Below are 17,557 nucleotides of genomic sequence, written 5' to 3' on the forward strand. Positions count from 1 at the left end.
CTGGCGCTTCAACGCAAATGCCCTCACATCATAGCCGAATGCGTCAACCACACGGTAACCAGCCAGGGGCATCTCACCAGCGCAAAGCCCGCCGTATTTCGGCCTAAAGCAACAGGATACTTGCCAGGATAAAGAATACTTAAACGCCGCCTGGAAGACAAAGGTAAGTGGTAGGCACGTTTAAGCGCTGCTGAGATGGTTGCTGGTCTCACGGTAGAGATGACTGGTGTCAAAAATCGTCCTCCGCACAAAAGAGGGCCGAGGGAGGTGCGAGAGAAGCTGCCTCGCAGAGCCCCATCATTTTGTCACACACCAAGCTGGCATTTTCACCGAAGGAAACGCCTCGAATAGCAAGAGGAGGTTATTTTTTTTTCCTTTTTTCCTCTTTTTTTCACACATTGCTGTGAACAGGTATCATGTTCAAATTGGGCAAGCAGCGATCACAGGCTCGCTCGCTTTTTTGGAATAGCGCATTTTCGGCATGTTGTTGCAGATTTGAATGAGAAAATGCAGAGGGAAGGCTGAATATTTAACCTTATACCTTGTGCGACGTGTGGGCCTACCTGGTTTATTTCTTCTCCACATCAACACCTGTAACAACAGCCTTTAATAAATAGACATTTACGCTTCTACGCTTTATAAAACGAAATGGCTTTTGAGATGAGATTTTACGGTATCGCGGTGATGTTCCGATCCGAGTGGCCTGTGATGTAAACATGTGCTGAATTGCGACCGAATTTGCTGTGATTAACAATTTGTTATTCATTACCACTCCTGCGGAATAAGCCTCCTGCAGCCATCATAAGCTAATAATAATCATTACAGTAACCTACAAAATGCAGCCGCCTAATTACATGATCACATGACAGTTTACTAATCGATCCGTTCATTTTAACCTTCCCAGGTCATCCATAACCATGGGGTTCACTCGCCTTGTGACGCTGTCTGTCACAGTGATCCACCTAGTTTCAGGTAACAGTCTATGTTTGTGTGTGTATGTGGTCTTAAATGTGTGTTGTTACAGCAGACACATGGTGGACTGAGATATTTTATTTCTTGCATATTTAGGAAAAATAATGTCTTTTCTCCCTTTTGCTGTAAATAGCAGCAGCAGCAACAACAACAACAACAAAAACTAACTTTGTGCCTCTTCCAGGGATGAGCTTTATGACTCCTGAGCCTGATACACCCCCAACATCCCCCCCAGACTCCTACCCACTGGGCGACATGATCCATGCTGCCCTGCAGAGTAAGGAATACTTGGGACGTGCTTCTGCAGACACAGGTACACTAATAATGCTCTTTATATAGTTTAATTAATGCAGCTATAGTAATTGTACATTGGAAATGACACACATTTAATCAAACTCTTGGACTCTGCAGGTACCACCACCAATCCGACTCAGGCTGCACCCAGGATGGGGCAGACTGAGTCAACAGCCACTGCCATGTCACCAGGGCTGCTGACAACAGCTTTAAGCTCCTCTTCAGCTGCTAGCCAAAAGGGATCGAGGAATACCATGTCCCCGCTACCCATAGAGGAGGAGACAACTACCACTCTGATTACCACAACCACCATAACCACAATGCACATGCCAGGTAATTGTGTTTTCCCATCTTCCCTCCCCTGAGTCTTGTTTGTTTTGCGATGTGATGATCCACAGCAACTGCAAGTTTCTACTGAATCCAATCACAACTTCAACTTCCCTGCTTCACTTTCAAGAAGATTTTGCCACACAAGGTAAATGTAAACATACTTTTTGTTTTTTTTAAACAGTCTTTAGTGACTCAATGTTCATGCTTAAACTTTTGCATTTAACTAATAATAATGTAAAGTAATGCTATGACACATATTCAGATCCACAGATTTTTTTATATATAAGGAATTTTAGCTTAGTGCTAAAGAGAGAATATTTTTCCATTTTCAGTAACAATAGAAGTGCAGTCAGTGCAGACATCTGTGCATGTTTGTGGTCTAATTCCTGCAGCAATACTGTGCTTCCTTTGTTTCTACATTTCAGGATTCGTGACACAAAGGAATGAGTGTATACACTGAATACTTGAGAAGAGGCTGATGAAGTGTACTCCTACTTACCTGTTTGATGTTGAGAGTGGGACCACCTGTTGTCTCTGTCGCTCTTCAGTAATCCCAAAGCAAAGCAAAAACAGATTGGTTTACCAGCCCAGATTGTTTTCAGATGGGGTTTTTTAGCCAGATCTATCAATAATATGCCTTCCAAGGGCTTGTGTATCTTTGTATCTGATGGTTAGTATAGGAATGAATGACAGTGAAGAAAAGCTGGATAAACAGGCTGTTCATCCTCTGTCTCAAAATCTGGAGAGATGCTCTTAGCCTGTTCCTAATTGAATCCTGGACAAAGATTTTCCTCCACTTAGCTCCTTTTTTGATGTACACTGATGATTCAAACTAATAAAAAATAAGCTTGAATATTGTAAAAAGGCACTCAGGTTTAAAAATAAAATCAAAATGCCTTTATTTTGAAGTAAGGAAGGTAGATTTAGGCTTAAATTTAGCTTTATTTTGCACAGGGAGTGCCTTGACTTTTTTTTATTTAAGCACCTCAAATAGAAATGGGTTGAATCCAGGAAGTGCCCCTTCTAAAAAATATATAATTATGTCATTCACAGAGGATAACAGAGACCTTGTTGACTGGATCTGTGATTCTTTGAAAAAAAATAAGATGTGAAACCTGCACACTGCAAATTAAATAAGTCATTTTTTGGTATTTAAATTGTTTAGTTACTCACTTTTGGCATGCATTAGATGATATGATAAACATTTAACACACACTCCTGTTTGTGCCATCGCAGGGATAGTGCCCACCTCAGTGAAGCTCCACACTCACAGTGTCACAGTTTCTCTATTCTGACACGAAGGCAAATAACACTCAGCCTGAGCAATTAAACTGTAAGCGTAATGTAGCAAACATAGAGCAACTCAGTGTGAAGGAGCATACATGATATTTTAGCTGATTTCCATTCTTTTTTTGCGGCTCACAGGGAACTTCCCAGACAAGCCTCATTGAGACTTACACGCAAAATAAACTTAGTGGCTCCTTAGTGGTTTACACAGTTGCCAGAAAAGTGAAAGAGCCACAGTTTGATGCTTAGGAGTCACAAGTCCTTTGGGCTGTATCAGGAAAGGCAGCTGATGTAAAAAGCTGCCAAATATCTGCTCTCTATGGTGAACCCTTGTGAATAAGGGAGCAGCTGAAAGTAGCTTAACATTTTAATATTAGTTTTGTTTAATAACTCCACAAAAACAGTTTATGCTTAGCAAGTCAGTTTAATTGCACTGAAAAAACCCTCTAAATGTTTACGTCGGTACAAAGTACTTTGAGAATTATTCTTTATAGTATACAAAGGGGACTTGCATCTGGAAGGAGGTTATTGGTGTTGACTGTGTTCACTGTAACCAGACTAGTGTTAATAATGAAGTCTAATTCTATTGTTTATCTTCTCATTGTTGATGCAAAAAATAAATAAATGCAATAAAAAGTAATTGGTGAGCATGGAAATAACTGAAAAAAGCAACCGTGAACCTTGAAATACTGGTAACAGCACCTGTAAGAAATCGTTGTCTCATGGCAAGCATGCTGATACAGGATGGTGAAGAGTGCACCAACATCCTGTGCAAATGATAGTCAGAAATGCACTTCTGTGGGCTCCGGTGCCCGTGAGACTCTTATTGGAGATGGATGAGATTCATACAGCAACAGCACAAACAAGAGTTTGGAAATTTGATTGAGCTGAAGGAGGGAGGTCAGCTGATTTACACCATATGTGGGAAGAGAAATGTCACAGAAGATGAACAATCTGTGAGACGTGTGTTTTTGTGTGTGTGAAAGACACAAAGAGAGAGTGTGTTTGTCACCTGCTTCCTCTCGGGGTTTTATTGGGTCTTTAGTGTTAATTGGGATTTCAGCCTTCTGTCAAACATCTCTCGAGGAGCCTGGCAAAGGTGTCAAACATGTTCATTGCTTATTGCAACATTATCGCACATTTGAGCTTTCTGGGTAATGGGCTTATTTGCTTTCTGGTGTTGGCGAGTAATTGGAGATGTTTCAGTTTTAGAATAAATGTTACTAAGAAAAATATATGATTACATTCAAAAGGGGCTCCATTTGAATGTGCATAGCTGTAATTAACCTGAGTATGCCATCCCTGCAAACAGTCGACAAATCAGGTTGCTGTATAGTCCGACGGGAATACCTTTTAGTGGGCTTCAGCTGCCGCCTACAACTTTCCTGCTCAGTTCGAAACATTTGTCAGAAAAGTAATCAAAGAGTAACTAAATTAAATAAGTCACTGTAATAATTAGATTCATTTTTAAATGGATCACTATTATTTGCACTTTAAACTAGTAATTTGTAACGCATGTATTTCAGAAGTGACCTTCCCAAAACCGTCGCTTTCTTGCTAAGAGTTGAGAATCACATTACATTAAGTGTGAGGCTACATAAGGATGGCTGCATTAAACAAGGTGCCAAAAACCACATGCCGTCTTTTTAGTGGGGTTTTTATAGTCCTTTACCCAGCGAGCAACCCCTTCTTTGTTTCTGTTCAGTCTTTGCCAAATAGATTGTGAAGCCTATTTCCTCCCCAGAGATCATTTCTGTGTAAGTGGTCGTCAGTAATTTGATTTTACTGATGCGTAGCAGCGGTTTTTGTCAGTCAATAAAATTATTTAAGCCAAGGGAAACCAGCATATTATGTGTCACCCAAGCCAGTGCTTCACTGCATTTGTTATTAATGTCAGTTAATATTTACTAAACCAGCTGATGTACTGTTGCTGATAACTTGCACCACCTTATCATCCATTTCGCCTACTTTCAGACTCACATTTTACATCTTAAGAAGAGGAGTATTTTCCCTTTGTGTGGGATTAAAGTGCTTTTGTAATCACCTTTTACCAAATTAGAAATTTAATTTTCATTAAAGCAGACCCTTGCAATCATAAACACCCAGCACCACATTTATAAACTAAGCAATCCCGTTGGTCTCTGCACACATTTAAATTTTTATTGATAACCATATGGCTGCTCATTTCAGGCATCGGAGTTGCAGTTTGATAAAAGATCTTAAGATGCTGGAACTTCTCTCATTTTCACTTACAGAAGTCACTCTGCAGTTCTCCTCCAAAACGCAGGTTACTGGAGTGCAACAAGGTCGCATCTAGACTCTATCAGGCTAATCAGTCGACACACACTGCATCCTCTGGGATACTGACAATAAGTCATGATCAAAGAATGCTTTCACTAGCTGTGAAGATACCAGTTGAGAAAGAAAATGCAGATAGTATAAAACCTGTATATAAGTTTGCTACAGCTTTTCTGAATCATAGACTTTTCCTACTTCTTCACCTGCTCTGTCCCTCTTGTTTTACAGTTCAATGCAACGCTACTTTATTAGCCATGGAGGATGTTGTTGAGTCTCCAGATCCCACAACATCTTCATCTTATTCCCCCTTGGAGTGCACCTACAGCATTACTGTGTACGCAGGTTACGGAGTGGAAATTCAGGTAATGTGCATTAAAATTCATAAACATCTTAACCAGCTATTTTTAAGCAGTTTATTGTAAAAAAAAAAAAAAAAGCCCAACATGCTGCTGTTGATAAATTTGTCAGAAAGTGTTTGTTATGTTTAATTTAGACTCCATGACTCAGCTTTTCTTTTTGTAAGTGCAGCATTTGCAAACATTGTACAGACAATCGTGAGTTAGTTTAGGTTGTATAGTATGTCAGCAGATTCACTTCATGAGCTGCTAAGCTACCAGGAAAGTTTATATAACGACAGCAGACAAAAGAGGTGTCCTCTTTTTTCCCCCAGGTGAGAAAGGCTAACCTTTCCAAGGATGAGTCTCTAACAATCATGGGATACGGCAGATCAGGACCAGAGCTGTTAGCCAATGAGACCCTGATGAAACAGGGTCAGGTGATTCGTAGTACAACCAATCAGGTTTACATCCACTATCGCAGTCTGCGTCAGACCAACCATGGCATGTTCAGCCTCCACTATCAAGGTAACTCAACCTCTTTCATAAGATAAGCAGAACATTTTTATTTCTTTCTATCTACCTTTATTTAGTAACATTAATGTGGTAAAGTGTTATGTGGCTGGAATAAAAAGCTTCATAAATACACAGTGAAACCACCGAAGCATGGTAGATGTTTCTCTCACTTTAATTTGCAGGTTTTAATTTAGTCACTGTCCTTTGAGTTTTAAAATGAGAATGTCTCACCTGCACATTTTCATGTGCATCGCTTATTCTCTAAAGCCTGCCTTGTTTAGCCAGGAAACTCTGAGCTTTACGCTTTTGATTAAAATGAATGAAAAGATTCAAGGTGAATACCAAGTGTCAGTGGCATCTTGTTAAAAGCAACACCAGTGATGATAGCTGATAATTGTGCAGGTGACGAGACAGCCACCTGCTCAGTCGCGCCACCTTGGACATCTCTGTCTGTTTCTGTTTCTATTCTGCTACGTGATGATGATAGCATAACAGATATCTGAGGACTTAAAGATCACCACCTGATGGACGACTTATTAGAATGTGTTTGGAGTAAATGGCAGAAGAAAATTATGAATAAGAGACGTGCAGAGCGTACACAGTAGAAGTAAAAGAATAAAGACAGTATAGAGGAAAAAGATCTGCATTACATGTTTAGCTAACTGGTTTGGACATACGCAGTGGACATATTGGTAGGGTAGGGATAGCTCAGTAGATAGAGTGATCGCCCCATAATCGGAAGGTCGGGTGTTCTAATCCACCGAACGGCTACCCTGAGGTATGCCTGAGCAAGGTACCGTCCCTACACACTGCTCCCCTGCTTAGTGGCTGCCCACTACTTCACCGAGTGAATGGGTCAAATGCAGAGAAAAACAAGTAATTTCCCCACGGGTATCGATAAAGTATACATTATTATTATTATTGGACAAAGATGATGGAGATTAAGATGGAGCTGCGAGGGAGGAGGAAAAGAGGAAGATTTAATGTAGTGGAGGAGGACATGCAGACAGTTGGTGTGACAGAGTAGGATGCTAGGGATAGGGTGAGATGGAGGAAGAGGAACTGCTGTGGCGACCCCTAAAGAGTTTAACTGTTAACCTTCATCAACAGCCTTCCTGCTGTCCTGCCCATTCCCAATGTCTCCTGAGGGCGGTGGAGTGACAGTGACAGACATCCATCCTGGAGGTCAGGCACACTTCCACTGTGATCCAGGTTTTCAAGTCCGCGGGCATGAGGTGGCGACCTGTGTTAACATGACGCAGCCACGCTGGAGCACTCCTGAGCCTCAGTGTGTTGGTTAGTGAACTGACTCAGACTTCTTTTAAATTTCCCACTGCCTCATCTTCTTTGCTAACTCTGTTGGTTTAAACCTGGTCAGCTTTGAGTTCATTTAAATGGATTTCATTTTCTCTCAGCCGTGTCTTGCGGAGGGTGGATTCGTAATGCGACTGTGGGACGGATACTGTCCCCACCGCCTCCATCAGTAAGCAACCACAGCAATGGAAATAATCTGAGCTGTCACTGGTTAATAGAAGCCAAAGAGGGACACAGACTCCACCTACACTTTGAGAGAATTGCACTGGATGAAGATGATGATAAGTAAGCCTGCGTTTTAACCACTTCACATATCGCAGAGTATGACATGAAGAATGCCCTCTGATTTAAAAAGATCACTGAGTACAACACTGATAACAAGTTTTTCTTTTTTCTTTTTACATTTTTGTGTTTAGCATTTGTTTTTCTCCAATATCAATTGTAGGAGTAAACTACCAACTGTGCTTTGTATCTAGCTTCATATTTTTTTCGAGGATTCAATTATACTGGCTTTCTCATAGTTACAAACACTCCTTATTGTTTATTTTACGCTGGCCATTTGTGTAGCCTTTAAGTTCGTCCTCTGTTTGAAACAAGCTCCTGTCTCTGTAAAAGCCCACTTTCTCTTGATTTGTTTGTCTCTCTTCATGCTTCTGCAAACAAAATCCTTTGCTTGCGATTACCATATAGAGTATCAAAGAAACACTGGAAACCAATGTTTTATGCAGTCTAAAGCCTGAGCTTTGGAATCACGAGGATTCATTTTGCATTCACTGGTATCATTATTTGAAACTTTGGCCCTGTTTAATATGAGCATCCAGCACTGTAACAGTATGTGTGTGGCAGAAAATAAGATCAGCAGGTTCACTTTAATATTTAGTTGCTATTTTAAGTCATAGATAAAGCTCCCAGATTCATACAATAATAATTTAAAAAAAAAACTTTTTAGAAATTTGCTATTTTCCCTTTTATTTTGCCTACGCTTGTTCTCTGAAGGTCATTCATCCATCCATCTCTCCATCCATCAATCCATCCGTTTTTCTATCTGATTCAGGGTCACAGGGGGTTAGCTGTCATAGAGCGAGTGGCAGGGCGCCATGGAGAGGTCGACAGTCGATCACAGGGCTAACACAGAGATAGACAGCAGTTCAGTCACCAGGCGGACTAATGTGCATGTGCTTGCATTGTGCGAGAAGATTTATATGTTTAGAGATAATTTTTAAAATCTCTCAAAATACTAGGCAAAGTCTCTCGCAGCACACTTTCACTTTGCAATAAAAAAGTAGCCAAAGCAAAAGACTTGTTCAGCCGCCTTCAGCCTGTGCATTCCTGCTAACCTTTGTGGCGTCTTTGTGGCTCGTTGCTTTCAGGTTAATTGTGCGCAGTGGAAACAGTTCCCTGGCTCCGACGCTTTTTGACTCAGATATGGATGACGTCCCAGAACGTGGGTTGCTGAGCGAGAGCTCCACACTGTACCTGGAGCTCACAGCTGATTCTTCTTCCATCCCTTTGCTGCTGGCGCTGCGATATGAGGGTGAGCAGAGAGAGCCTGCATCCTTTTTGCTTACATTAGGTATTTCCCGGGTTCAGCAAAACAAAAAGATGGTAGCAGAGTAGAGCATCCTTCTGACCCAATTTCTGTGAAATATATGGTACACAGGTCAGCATTGTGCCTGAGAAAAAAGCCAGAAATCATGCAAATGGATTCTTGGAGATTTTGTTAAATCTCAGTAAAGCCTTTCCCTTGTTAATTATTGATAATTCAGGAAAGACATGCATAATGAGCCACATGAATGCTTAGTCTGCCCACGTTTCAGTGGGATTTACTTTAAGGCTTTGAAGCGGCTCAGTGCTGAAACTCTTAGCCTTTTACACCTGGGCTTTTTTCTAGCCAAGATTTGAAACTGAAAAGTTCCCCAATAAATCAAACGAGGATGGCTGCTTAATTTTATCTAGAAGGAGAACAGCTCCCTGAATATCAAATGCCATGACGAGGAAACACTCTGTGATCTTTATAAATGTGCACACGTGGTTTACTTTTTCCTTCGTCCTTTTTAAGCTTTCGATGATGAGCACTGCTGGGAGCCCTACATGCCTCATGGAAACTTCAGCAGCAGTGACATCACGTATCAGCTGGGAACCACCGTCACCTTCACCTGTTCTCCAGGCTTTGTCATGGAACAAGGTTCAGGGACCATTGAGTGCGTCGATCCCAGTAACCCTCACTGGAATGACAGCGAACCTGTGTGCAGAGGTACGTTTAAGGATTCATCGGTTTCATGTTGCAAGAGAAGATGGTAATGTTGACACTGTTTACTGATTTTCAGTATAATAATATTAAACCTTTCATACTGTAAAGCATCTTTCGAAACAAAAATATAAACTTTACTTATTGTTGTTTATTTCTTATTTAGCGTGACGTAAGAAAATGTTTTTTGATTCATTGATAGTTAGGGCGAGTTGTGCAGAGATAAGCGTCTGAAGCTTTGAGATGTCATGTGTAGCCACATTGACTGTGTCATCTGCTGATCTGCCAGCATGCTGTGAAAACTGAGATTTAAAACTGGCAGAGATTTTGCACCGGGTCAGGGACTGGCTGAAAACACAGGTGCCAGAGTTTTATCTAAGCGTTAACGTGACATATTCTGAAAGCCAAATGCTGTGTTTTATTTCTGCTTACAGAAACCAAGAAGTAGGTTGTATAAATATTGATCCAGAAAGGTGAAATAGGAAATGTCAGGAGATTGGCATCCATGTGCCTGTTATAAAGTTATGGTTGTTTAGTCCAGGTCTTCATATCCTTGTTTTTCGCTCACTGAATTAGATTTGCAAATGTAGACTTACCATCCTGTATGTGTGTGTGAAGGATGGGAAGTCTCATTCTGCATCTTCTTTTTTTTATCACATTTATTGAACGAAAGCTTGGACTCCCTCCATAACTATAGTTGGACGTGTGTCTGTGCAGCAACACAGTTTAATGCCTCGGATTTGGTGAAGCTAGTGCTGGCATTTTACGTGAAGCCAGCACTAGCACAAACTGAGCGTTTTCTTACAGGGGAAATGGTAGAACTGCACTCCATCATGGAGTCGTTCACACACTCGCCTAAAACGCTGCATGTTTTCAATTTGGGAGGAGACAGATCCCTTTGTGGTTGTGTCAGAAACAATATTATATAATATAATATATCCGGTGCCTTGCAAATCAAATATGTGGAGATACCCAGAGTGAGGGAGCAGCTGAAAGCAGCTTTACACTGAAATAGAAGTGCTGCTGAGTAGCCACTTCCCTACTGACATACTTTCTGAACTGTTTGTATTACATTTGTAGTTGCTGTGAAGTAATGAGGTAATAGTGTCAAAGCCATCATTCCTTAAAAGACTGAAAGTAAGCTAATGACAGTTTGCATTAAGCCTTCTTATAATAGTATGTGTAGTGAACAAAATGATTACAAAAGCATGTGCTTAGCCTGCTTCTGCAAATGTTTTTTAAAGTTTAATTTTATTTCTTTTCCTTTCTCCAAATTAATATTTCGTGTCTTCTCAATTTCCTTTTTATTTCTTTAATGTCTACTTTTCCTTGCTACAATTTAATCATTCTCTGTCTCCCAGTCTGCATCCTCACCTCAGTTTCTCTCCTTTGTTCTGCCCCATAAGCTTTGTGCGGAGGGGAGTTGACCGAGCCCTCTGGAACCATCCTGTCTCCTGATTGGCCCCAGAGCTACTCCAAGGGCTTAGACTGTGTGTGGCAAATCCATGGTAACGAGGAGAAACGCATTGAACTGGATGTCCAGATGTGAGTGATTAATTTGTGTCTCTTTTTAGTATTTGGAATGCATTTTAAAAATAAATTAGACCGCATGATGCTTTATGTACTATAGAGTTTAATTATTCAATATTTTAAAAATGTCCACCCAATCTCAGGCAGGTTAGTATCTTCAATCTTAGATGTTTTAAACTTCTAGATTAGCTTCTAATTATTTACAGTATATAAAAATCTCCACATGCTGTTGAACTATGTCTCCGAGACATGTTTTTTTCAGTAAAAGAAAATATAGACATCCATTCATCTGCTTCTTATAAACACTATATCTCAGGAACATCAGGGGGGGATTTCTTTGACATTTTTAAATAATAGATACTAAAACACAGTCACTCTTAAACAATGTGTACAGCAGCAGGATATGTTGTTTGACAGGCGTTTCATTAAAAATGCCCCAAAAGGCACCAGCTATTGGCTACAGCTGCTCGTGTCAGCACACCTGTCAGTCAAAGCAGCTGCGCCCCTAACTTTAAGCTTTAGTAGTCTATCCACAGAGGCCAAAATGCTGTTTAGCTGAACATTTGAACATGGGAATCACTGGGAAATGACTCATATTTTGGAGTCACCCTCAGGTGAGAAGTCGAAAATAAAACCAGCTTCTGCAGTGACTTTATTTTTTTAGCCTTAGAGGCTGCTGCTTGGGTGCACCCTGGACATGTCCCTAATCCATCACAGGGCTGGCACAGAGAGGCAGCCACACACACTCATATCCACATATAAGGCCCATTAAGAATTAGCTGTTAACTGCAGTTAACTAACTGCTTGAGGAAACCAGAGTACCTGAAGGAAACCTACATGAGCACAGGGACAGAAAGACTCCATTTTATAATTAAATCAAATCAAATCAAATTTATTTATATAACCTTATATCACAAATCAAAGAATTGCTTCAGGAGGCTTCACAGTCCATACAGCAAACAGCGTCCTCTTTCCCTAGGCTCTTAACTCAGATGAGGAACAACTCCAATTATTCTTCATACTGGAATCATTAATATGAACTGTACCTTGGTGTGTTGGCTCAGGCACACAAGCACAAAGCGGTAATTGTAGTTTAATAAATGTGCTTAATTTAATTTCTCCCTTAAAGTAATAGAGTTACAGCACACAGCACACTGAACTGACAATAAATTAAATGAGTATTAGAGAAAAATCATTTAATCAGCATCAAATTCACGTCACGAATGTCCCACAGGTCTTGGTTTTCTACTGTTGTCTTTAATCATGATCATGTTTATATTTTAATTCAAGTTACACTTTGTATCCATGGTACATGTGAAAATTGTTTTAAAACATTAAAAATAAAGCAGCAAACAAACAAGAAAAAACATATGTATTAGAAAAAAAGAATACAACACATAAAAAAGCTTATTTCTCCTGTGATTCTTCTCTTCACTCCGTAGTTTAAATATCCGTCACACTGATGTGCTGACCATTTTTGATGGGCGTGATCTCACGTCCCACGTGATCGGCCAGTACCTGGGGTCCAAAGAGCGTTTCCAGGTTGTTTCAGGGGGGTCTGAGGTTGCCATCCAGTTTCAGAGCGATCTGGACGACTCCAGCTTCATCCTGAGTCAGGGATTCCTCATTCATTATCGTGGTAAGTGCACTAATTGATGACTGTAAAAGTACACAATACAATATGGAGAGGGTCAATATGAAGAGCTGGTTCTGCCAGAGGTGTCTTCCTGTTAAAGGGGAGTTTTTTATTCCCACTGTTGCCAAGTGCTTGCTCACAAGCAGTCATCTAGTGGATTATTGTGGGGTCTTTACCTTACAATTAAAAGCGCCTTGAGGTGAGTGTTGTTGTGATTTGGTTCTGTATAAATAAAACTGAATTGAGTTGAACTGAGTTGAATTGAATGAGGGCTGCTGCCAGCAGGAAACAGATTTCAAACAGCTGCTTTTGTTTCTGTCACTGAATTGCTCCTCTGTCTGTGTTATGAAGAGGTCGAACCTAATGACACCTGCCCTACCCTTCCTAATATTGAGTTTGGCTGGATCAGCTCATCCCACTCCTCCCCCGTGAGAGGCAGCGTGCTGACCTATCAGTGCCAGCCGGGGTATGACATCAGCGGCTCTGACGTAATCACCTGCCAGTGGGACCTGTCCTGGAGCAGCAGTCCACCTACCTGCGTTAAGGGTAAGACGAACAGTGTGAAAAAGAGCCAAGCCCTCTGAGGGAGAACCCAGATTATGCAAACTGTTTGTAGTTCATCACTCGCAGAGCATTTCCAGGATTTTCTCTGAAGGTTCTTAAAAGTCCTCTTCCCTTTTCTTCCCTTCTCCTAACAGTTTTCCACTATTGGAGCTCTTTTAATAGTGTAGATGGTTTTAGAAGAACGTTTATCTTTACCAGGGTGTAGTCCTAATTTTATGGAAAAATTCAACATTTTGTAATTCTTAGGAGTTTCTTAGAGGTTAAATAAAAAATAAATAAATAAATTTCCTTTTTTCTTTTTTTGTTCCTTTTTTTTGTTGTTGTGTTATTTTTAAGAAATGGTTTGACACTTTGTTACATGTGGTTGTAAGCTTTCACCTGAAGAGTCATATGAAGAGCATGGTAGCTTGAAAGGTTTTGAATGAATTCTGATTTTTTAAAAAGATGTAGAATCATGTTAAAAATCTATTTAAATTTGGCTTATATCCAGAAAGGTCTTCAAGGTCAACTCAGTCATTTATTAGTCAAGATTTGGCAAAACTTAGGAACTATTATTTTTACAATATGGTGTGTATTGTCAACGTATAGAAAGTATACGTTGAATACTTTCTGTACGTTGACAATATTTAAATTAAATATTTAAAATAAGTCACATTTGACCTCTGAGCTCACCTTTAAATTTTACATCTGCTTTGGACTCGAGTTGAGTCCAAAACATGTCATATACTCAAAGAAAGTACTGTCACAAGAAAGAGAATCAGCTGCCTAGTTAGTTAGAAATATACTGTAGCATATAATAATAACCTCATATTGTTTGTGTCCAGTAGTTTATAAATCTAATTTTGCCCCCTACAGTACAGCAGTGCCCTGACCCAGGAGAGGTGGTAAACGGAGCACGCTCCGTGCGCCCCGAAACAGGCTTTGCCGTTGGTACAGTGGTTCGTTTCTCCTGTAACCAGGGTTATCAGCTGGAAGGTCCCAGCCAAATCTCCTGCTACGGACGAGACACTGGTACCCCCAAATGGAGCGACCGCAGCCCAAAGTGTGTCTGTAAGTGCCCTTCCTGCACTCAGCTGACCTCGTCTGTTTATGAAGCTTATTTCTGCATGTTTTGAATCAGCTGCACGTACGTGACTGTCCTCTGTGTGTTTTGTGTGCCGCGAACAGTAAAATATGACCCATGTCCAAACCCTGGAGTCCCCGACAATGGTTACCAAACTCTTTACAAGCACACCTACCAAGCTGGAGAAACTCTGCGATTCTTCTGTTATGAGGGCTACGAACTTATCGGTGAGGTCATCATCAGCTGTGTTCCCGGTCATCCATCTCAGTGGAACAGCCCGCCGCCCTTTTGCAAAGGTGAAGCTCACCACTATGGATCTTTATTTTAAACGTTGTATTAAGATTAAACTGACTAGATTCAGACTTTATAAATTATTAGTTACCTGCAATTATTTTGTGAACTATATAAAAATATAGCATTGAGCTCCTGAACGTTTAAAAATATGATATTTTATCTCTTTCTTATTTTGAAGTGGCATATGAGGAGCTATTGGATGATCACAAGTTAGAAGGTAATTTGTTTTGTTTTTCTCTCTCTTAAATACATCGTTTAAACATGCTCTTTAAAACAAATACATATGGGATTTTAATTTTAAATGCAATTGCACCTGGTATTTTTTTGATTTGATAAATATAACATATAAATGTGGTGATTTAGCACCTTATTTTTGTTGTGTTTGACAGTTTAGGCTCATAACCAAACCAAAAACTAATGTAACACTTTTGATTGGTGTGCAGTTTCCCAGTCATTCCAGCCATCCCATCAGATCCTGAGTGAGAACATTGCTTTGGCAATAATTCTGCCAATCATCCTGGTCATCCTCCTCATTGGAGGAATTTACATGTACTACACAAAGTAAGTATTTCCACATCTGCAGTGTAGACACTACAACACTGCTTTCCAAATGTTCTCCACCTCAGTTCCTAATGACCTGTGCGCTGAATAGTTCATGGAGGTGGTTGCATTTTGTCTTTCACAGCATCTGCAGACTAGAATGGAAGCCACACTTCTGGAAGTCTCTTTCTCACACGCACTCCTACAGTCCCATCACAGTCGAGTCAGACTTCAACAACCCCCTTTATGAAGCAGGGGTAAGTACACGGAAGGTGCTGCTTAACATTATTTATTCCACTTGATTTTAATAGAGATCTGACTGAATGACTATTTTATTTGTGCATTCAAGGTGCATGCTCACCGGCCACTTTATTAGGTACAGATGTTCAGCTGCTAGATAACACAAGTATTGAATCAGGTAATCATATTGCAGCACAACTACATTTAGGCAAGCAGACATGGTCAAGAGTACCTGCTGAAGTTAAAGCCGAGCATCACCAAAATAGCTCTGGTCTAATAGAGAGGTGACAGTAACTGAAATAACCACTTATTAAAAGCAAAGTATGCTAAATGTAAGTTGTACCTAATAAAGTGTCCAGTGAGGATATGTCAACACCATATCCAACATTAAAGTTGGTCCTCTGTTTTTTACTTTGACGACAGGATACGCGGGAGTACGAAGTGTCCATTTAGTGGAGAAAGGGTCTTGAAACCACCGAATGATTCAATTCTTTGGGAAGACAAATTCCTCTGTATTATAAGGTCTCACTCCCCCTTTTAAAGTCTGGATTATGTTTCTGTTTTACCATCACTGTAATATCTGGTTTATTCACCTTGGATATGATTTCTTCTGATTTTCTGCACTGATGTGGTGGTCTGCCAAATGTGAGTCCTATTTCATCCTGTATCATTAGGACCGGTGCCTTATAAAGGGTAAGAAATTGTCAACAAAGAAAAACAAAAAAGCGAGAGTAGAGCTGGAGAGCGGGGAAGGGTAAAGGGAAATGGATTTGTCTAGTTAGTAAAAGCAGAATGAGGCCAAACATTAAAGAACTTGGCAATACTTTATTTGTAACAATCAAAAGTTGAGATCATAATACATCCTGTGTTTCTCTTGTATTTTTAAAGCGGTTCGTACATCATTACAGTACAGGGAAAGAATTGTTTGATTTTATCCCGGAAAAAAAGTGATTTTCTCTTCTTTACTTTTTCTTCGTGTGTGCAAAACACTCTCTCTCATACACACGTGCGTGCACACACACACACACAAAATGAATGTAAATATCTGACTTAATAGTGACTGAGGTTTATAAATATATAAGCCTCGTATACAGATATATATACACACACTTATACATGGTGGCGGGAGGTTATATATTTTCATTATATACATATAATGAAAATTCAGTGCCAAAATATAATGTTAAATTATTTAATGTCTCTAAGTGTTTCATCTGTTGTTGAAATAGTGTTTACAAAGGCAGTGTTTATTTTATTCTTCGCTGTTTCTCGAGTGCATCATCACCCGACGCCACACGACATGACGTGTAAGAAAAAGGTGAGGACATGAATGTCATTATGCTTAGAGCATGCACTGATTGTAAATTATATTGCTTATGCTCAATCTTTCCATTACCATTATAGTTACTGACAGCTATCATTGTTATCAAATTTGATGTTGTATGCACTATGTTGATAAAAACAATTACAAATCTGGCTGCTTGCTGTGATGCATTATGTGTTGATTTACAAATGATTGTTTGAAAAGTGAATGTAGTCTCATTCACTGTGCCAAATGAAAGGATCTTGGAGACTGTTTCTGATCTTTGTAGATTTAATTATTCTCTTATCATCAGTAGCATTTCTTTGCTTCATATATGAATACACTCTTTGGAAGGCAGTAAATTATTTGCTGAACTGGAAATAAAGTCTCTGTTGAATGGTGTCAGCTTGTAGAAATGTGCAGTTATTTGCTTGTGATCACAACACATTTACACATACACAAATGTTGAAGTCTATTAATCATATTAGTAAGAAATACAACTTAAGTTTTTAACTGAGAAACACAATATAAAGCTTTCCAATACTTTAGCTTTCACCAGTTTCATTAAATTTCATTATTTTAATATAGAAATTGTCTTGAAATAGTGATATTAATTTTATGGGTTATTCATTTAAAATTGGTCATGCTCTTGACTTATAAGATAAGCCATATTGAAAAGTATGTCAATACACAAAAACAATTATGTGATTATTTTAACACTGGATTTATCCACATTAATTATACATATACAGCATGTAAGCTTTGTAAGTCTGTCATTGTAATTTTTCGTCCC

General features: G+C 39.7%; 1 protein-coding gene across 2 annotated transcripts; it reads left to right on the forward strand.

Moving 5' to 3' along the window:
- Nucleotides 1–5: 5 nt before the first annotated feature.
- On the forward strand, nt 6–17,247 carry sez6l2 (seizure related 6 homolog (mouse)-like 2). Of its 2 annotated transcripts, none has more exons than XM_082531174.1 (19): nt 6–163; nt 905–972; nt 1,157–1,285; nt 1,384–1,599; nt 5,410–5,543; nt 5,852–6,044; nt 7,143–7,328; nt 7,448–7,631; nt 8,717–8,880; nt 9,406–9,600; nt 11,001–11,139; nt 12,567–12,763; nt 13,112–13,306; nt 14,180–14,374; nt 14,492–14,682; nt 14,856–14,898; nt 15,125–15,242; nt 15,367–15,478; nt 15,885–17,247. In XM_082531174.1, exons 2-19 carry the CDS (start codon nt 918–920, stop codon nt 15,912–15,914), a joined length of 2,676 nt encoding a protein of 891 aa, XP_082387300.1. In that variant the 5' UTR covers nt 6–163; nt 905–917; the 3' UTR covers nt 15,915–17,247. The 2 variants fall into 2 exon arrangements, with proteins under 2 accessions (XP_082387300.1, XP_082387301.1); XM_082531175.1 differs by having other exon boundaries at nt 14,492–14,683; nt 14,860–14,898; nt 15,885–17,189.
- The last annotated feature ends 310 nt before the right edge of the window (nt 17,248–17,557 follow it).

The sequence above is a fragment of the Aulonocara stuartgranti genome (assembly GCF_965226115.1).
Source record: "Aulonocara stuartgranti genome assembly, chromosome: 4".
In the NCBI taxonomy this organism is placed as follows: Eukaryota; Metazoa; Chordata; class Actinopteri; order Cichliformes; family Cichlidae; genus Aulonocara; species Aulonocara stuartgranti.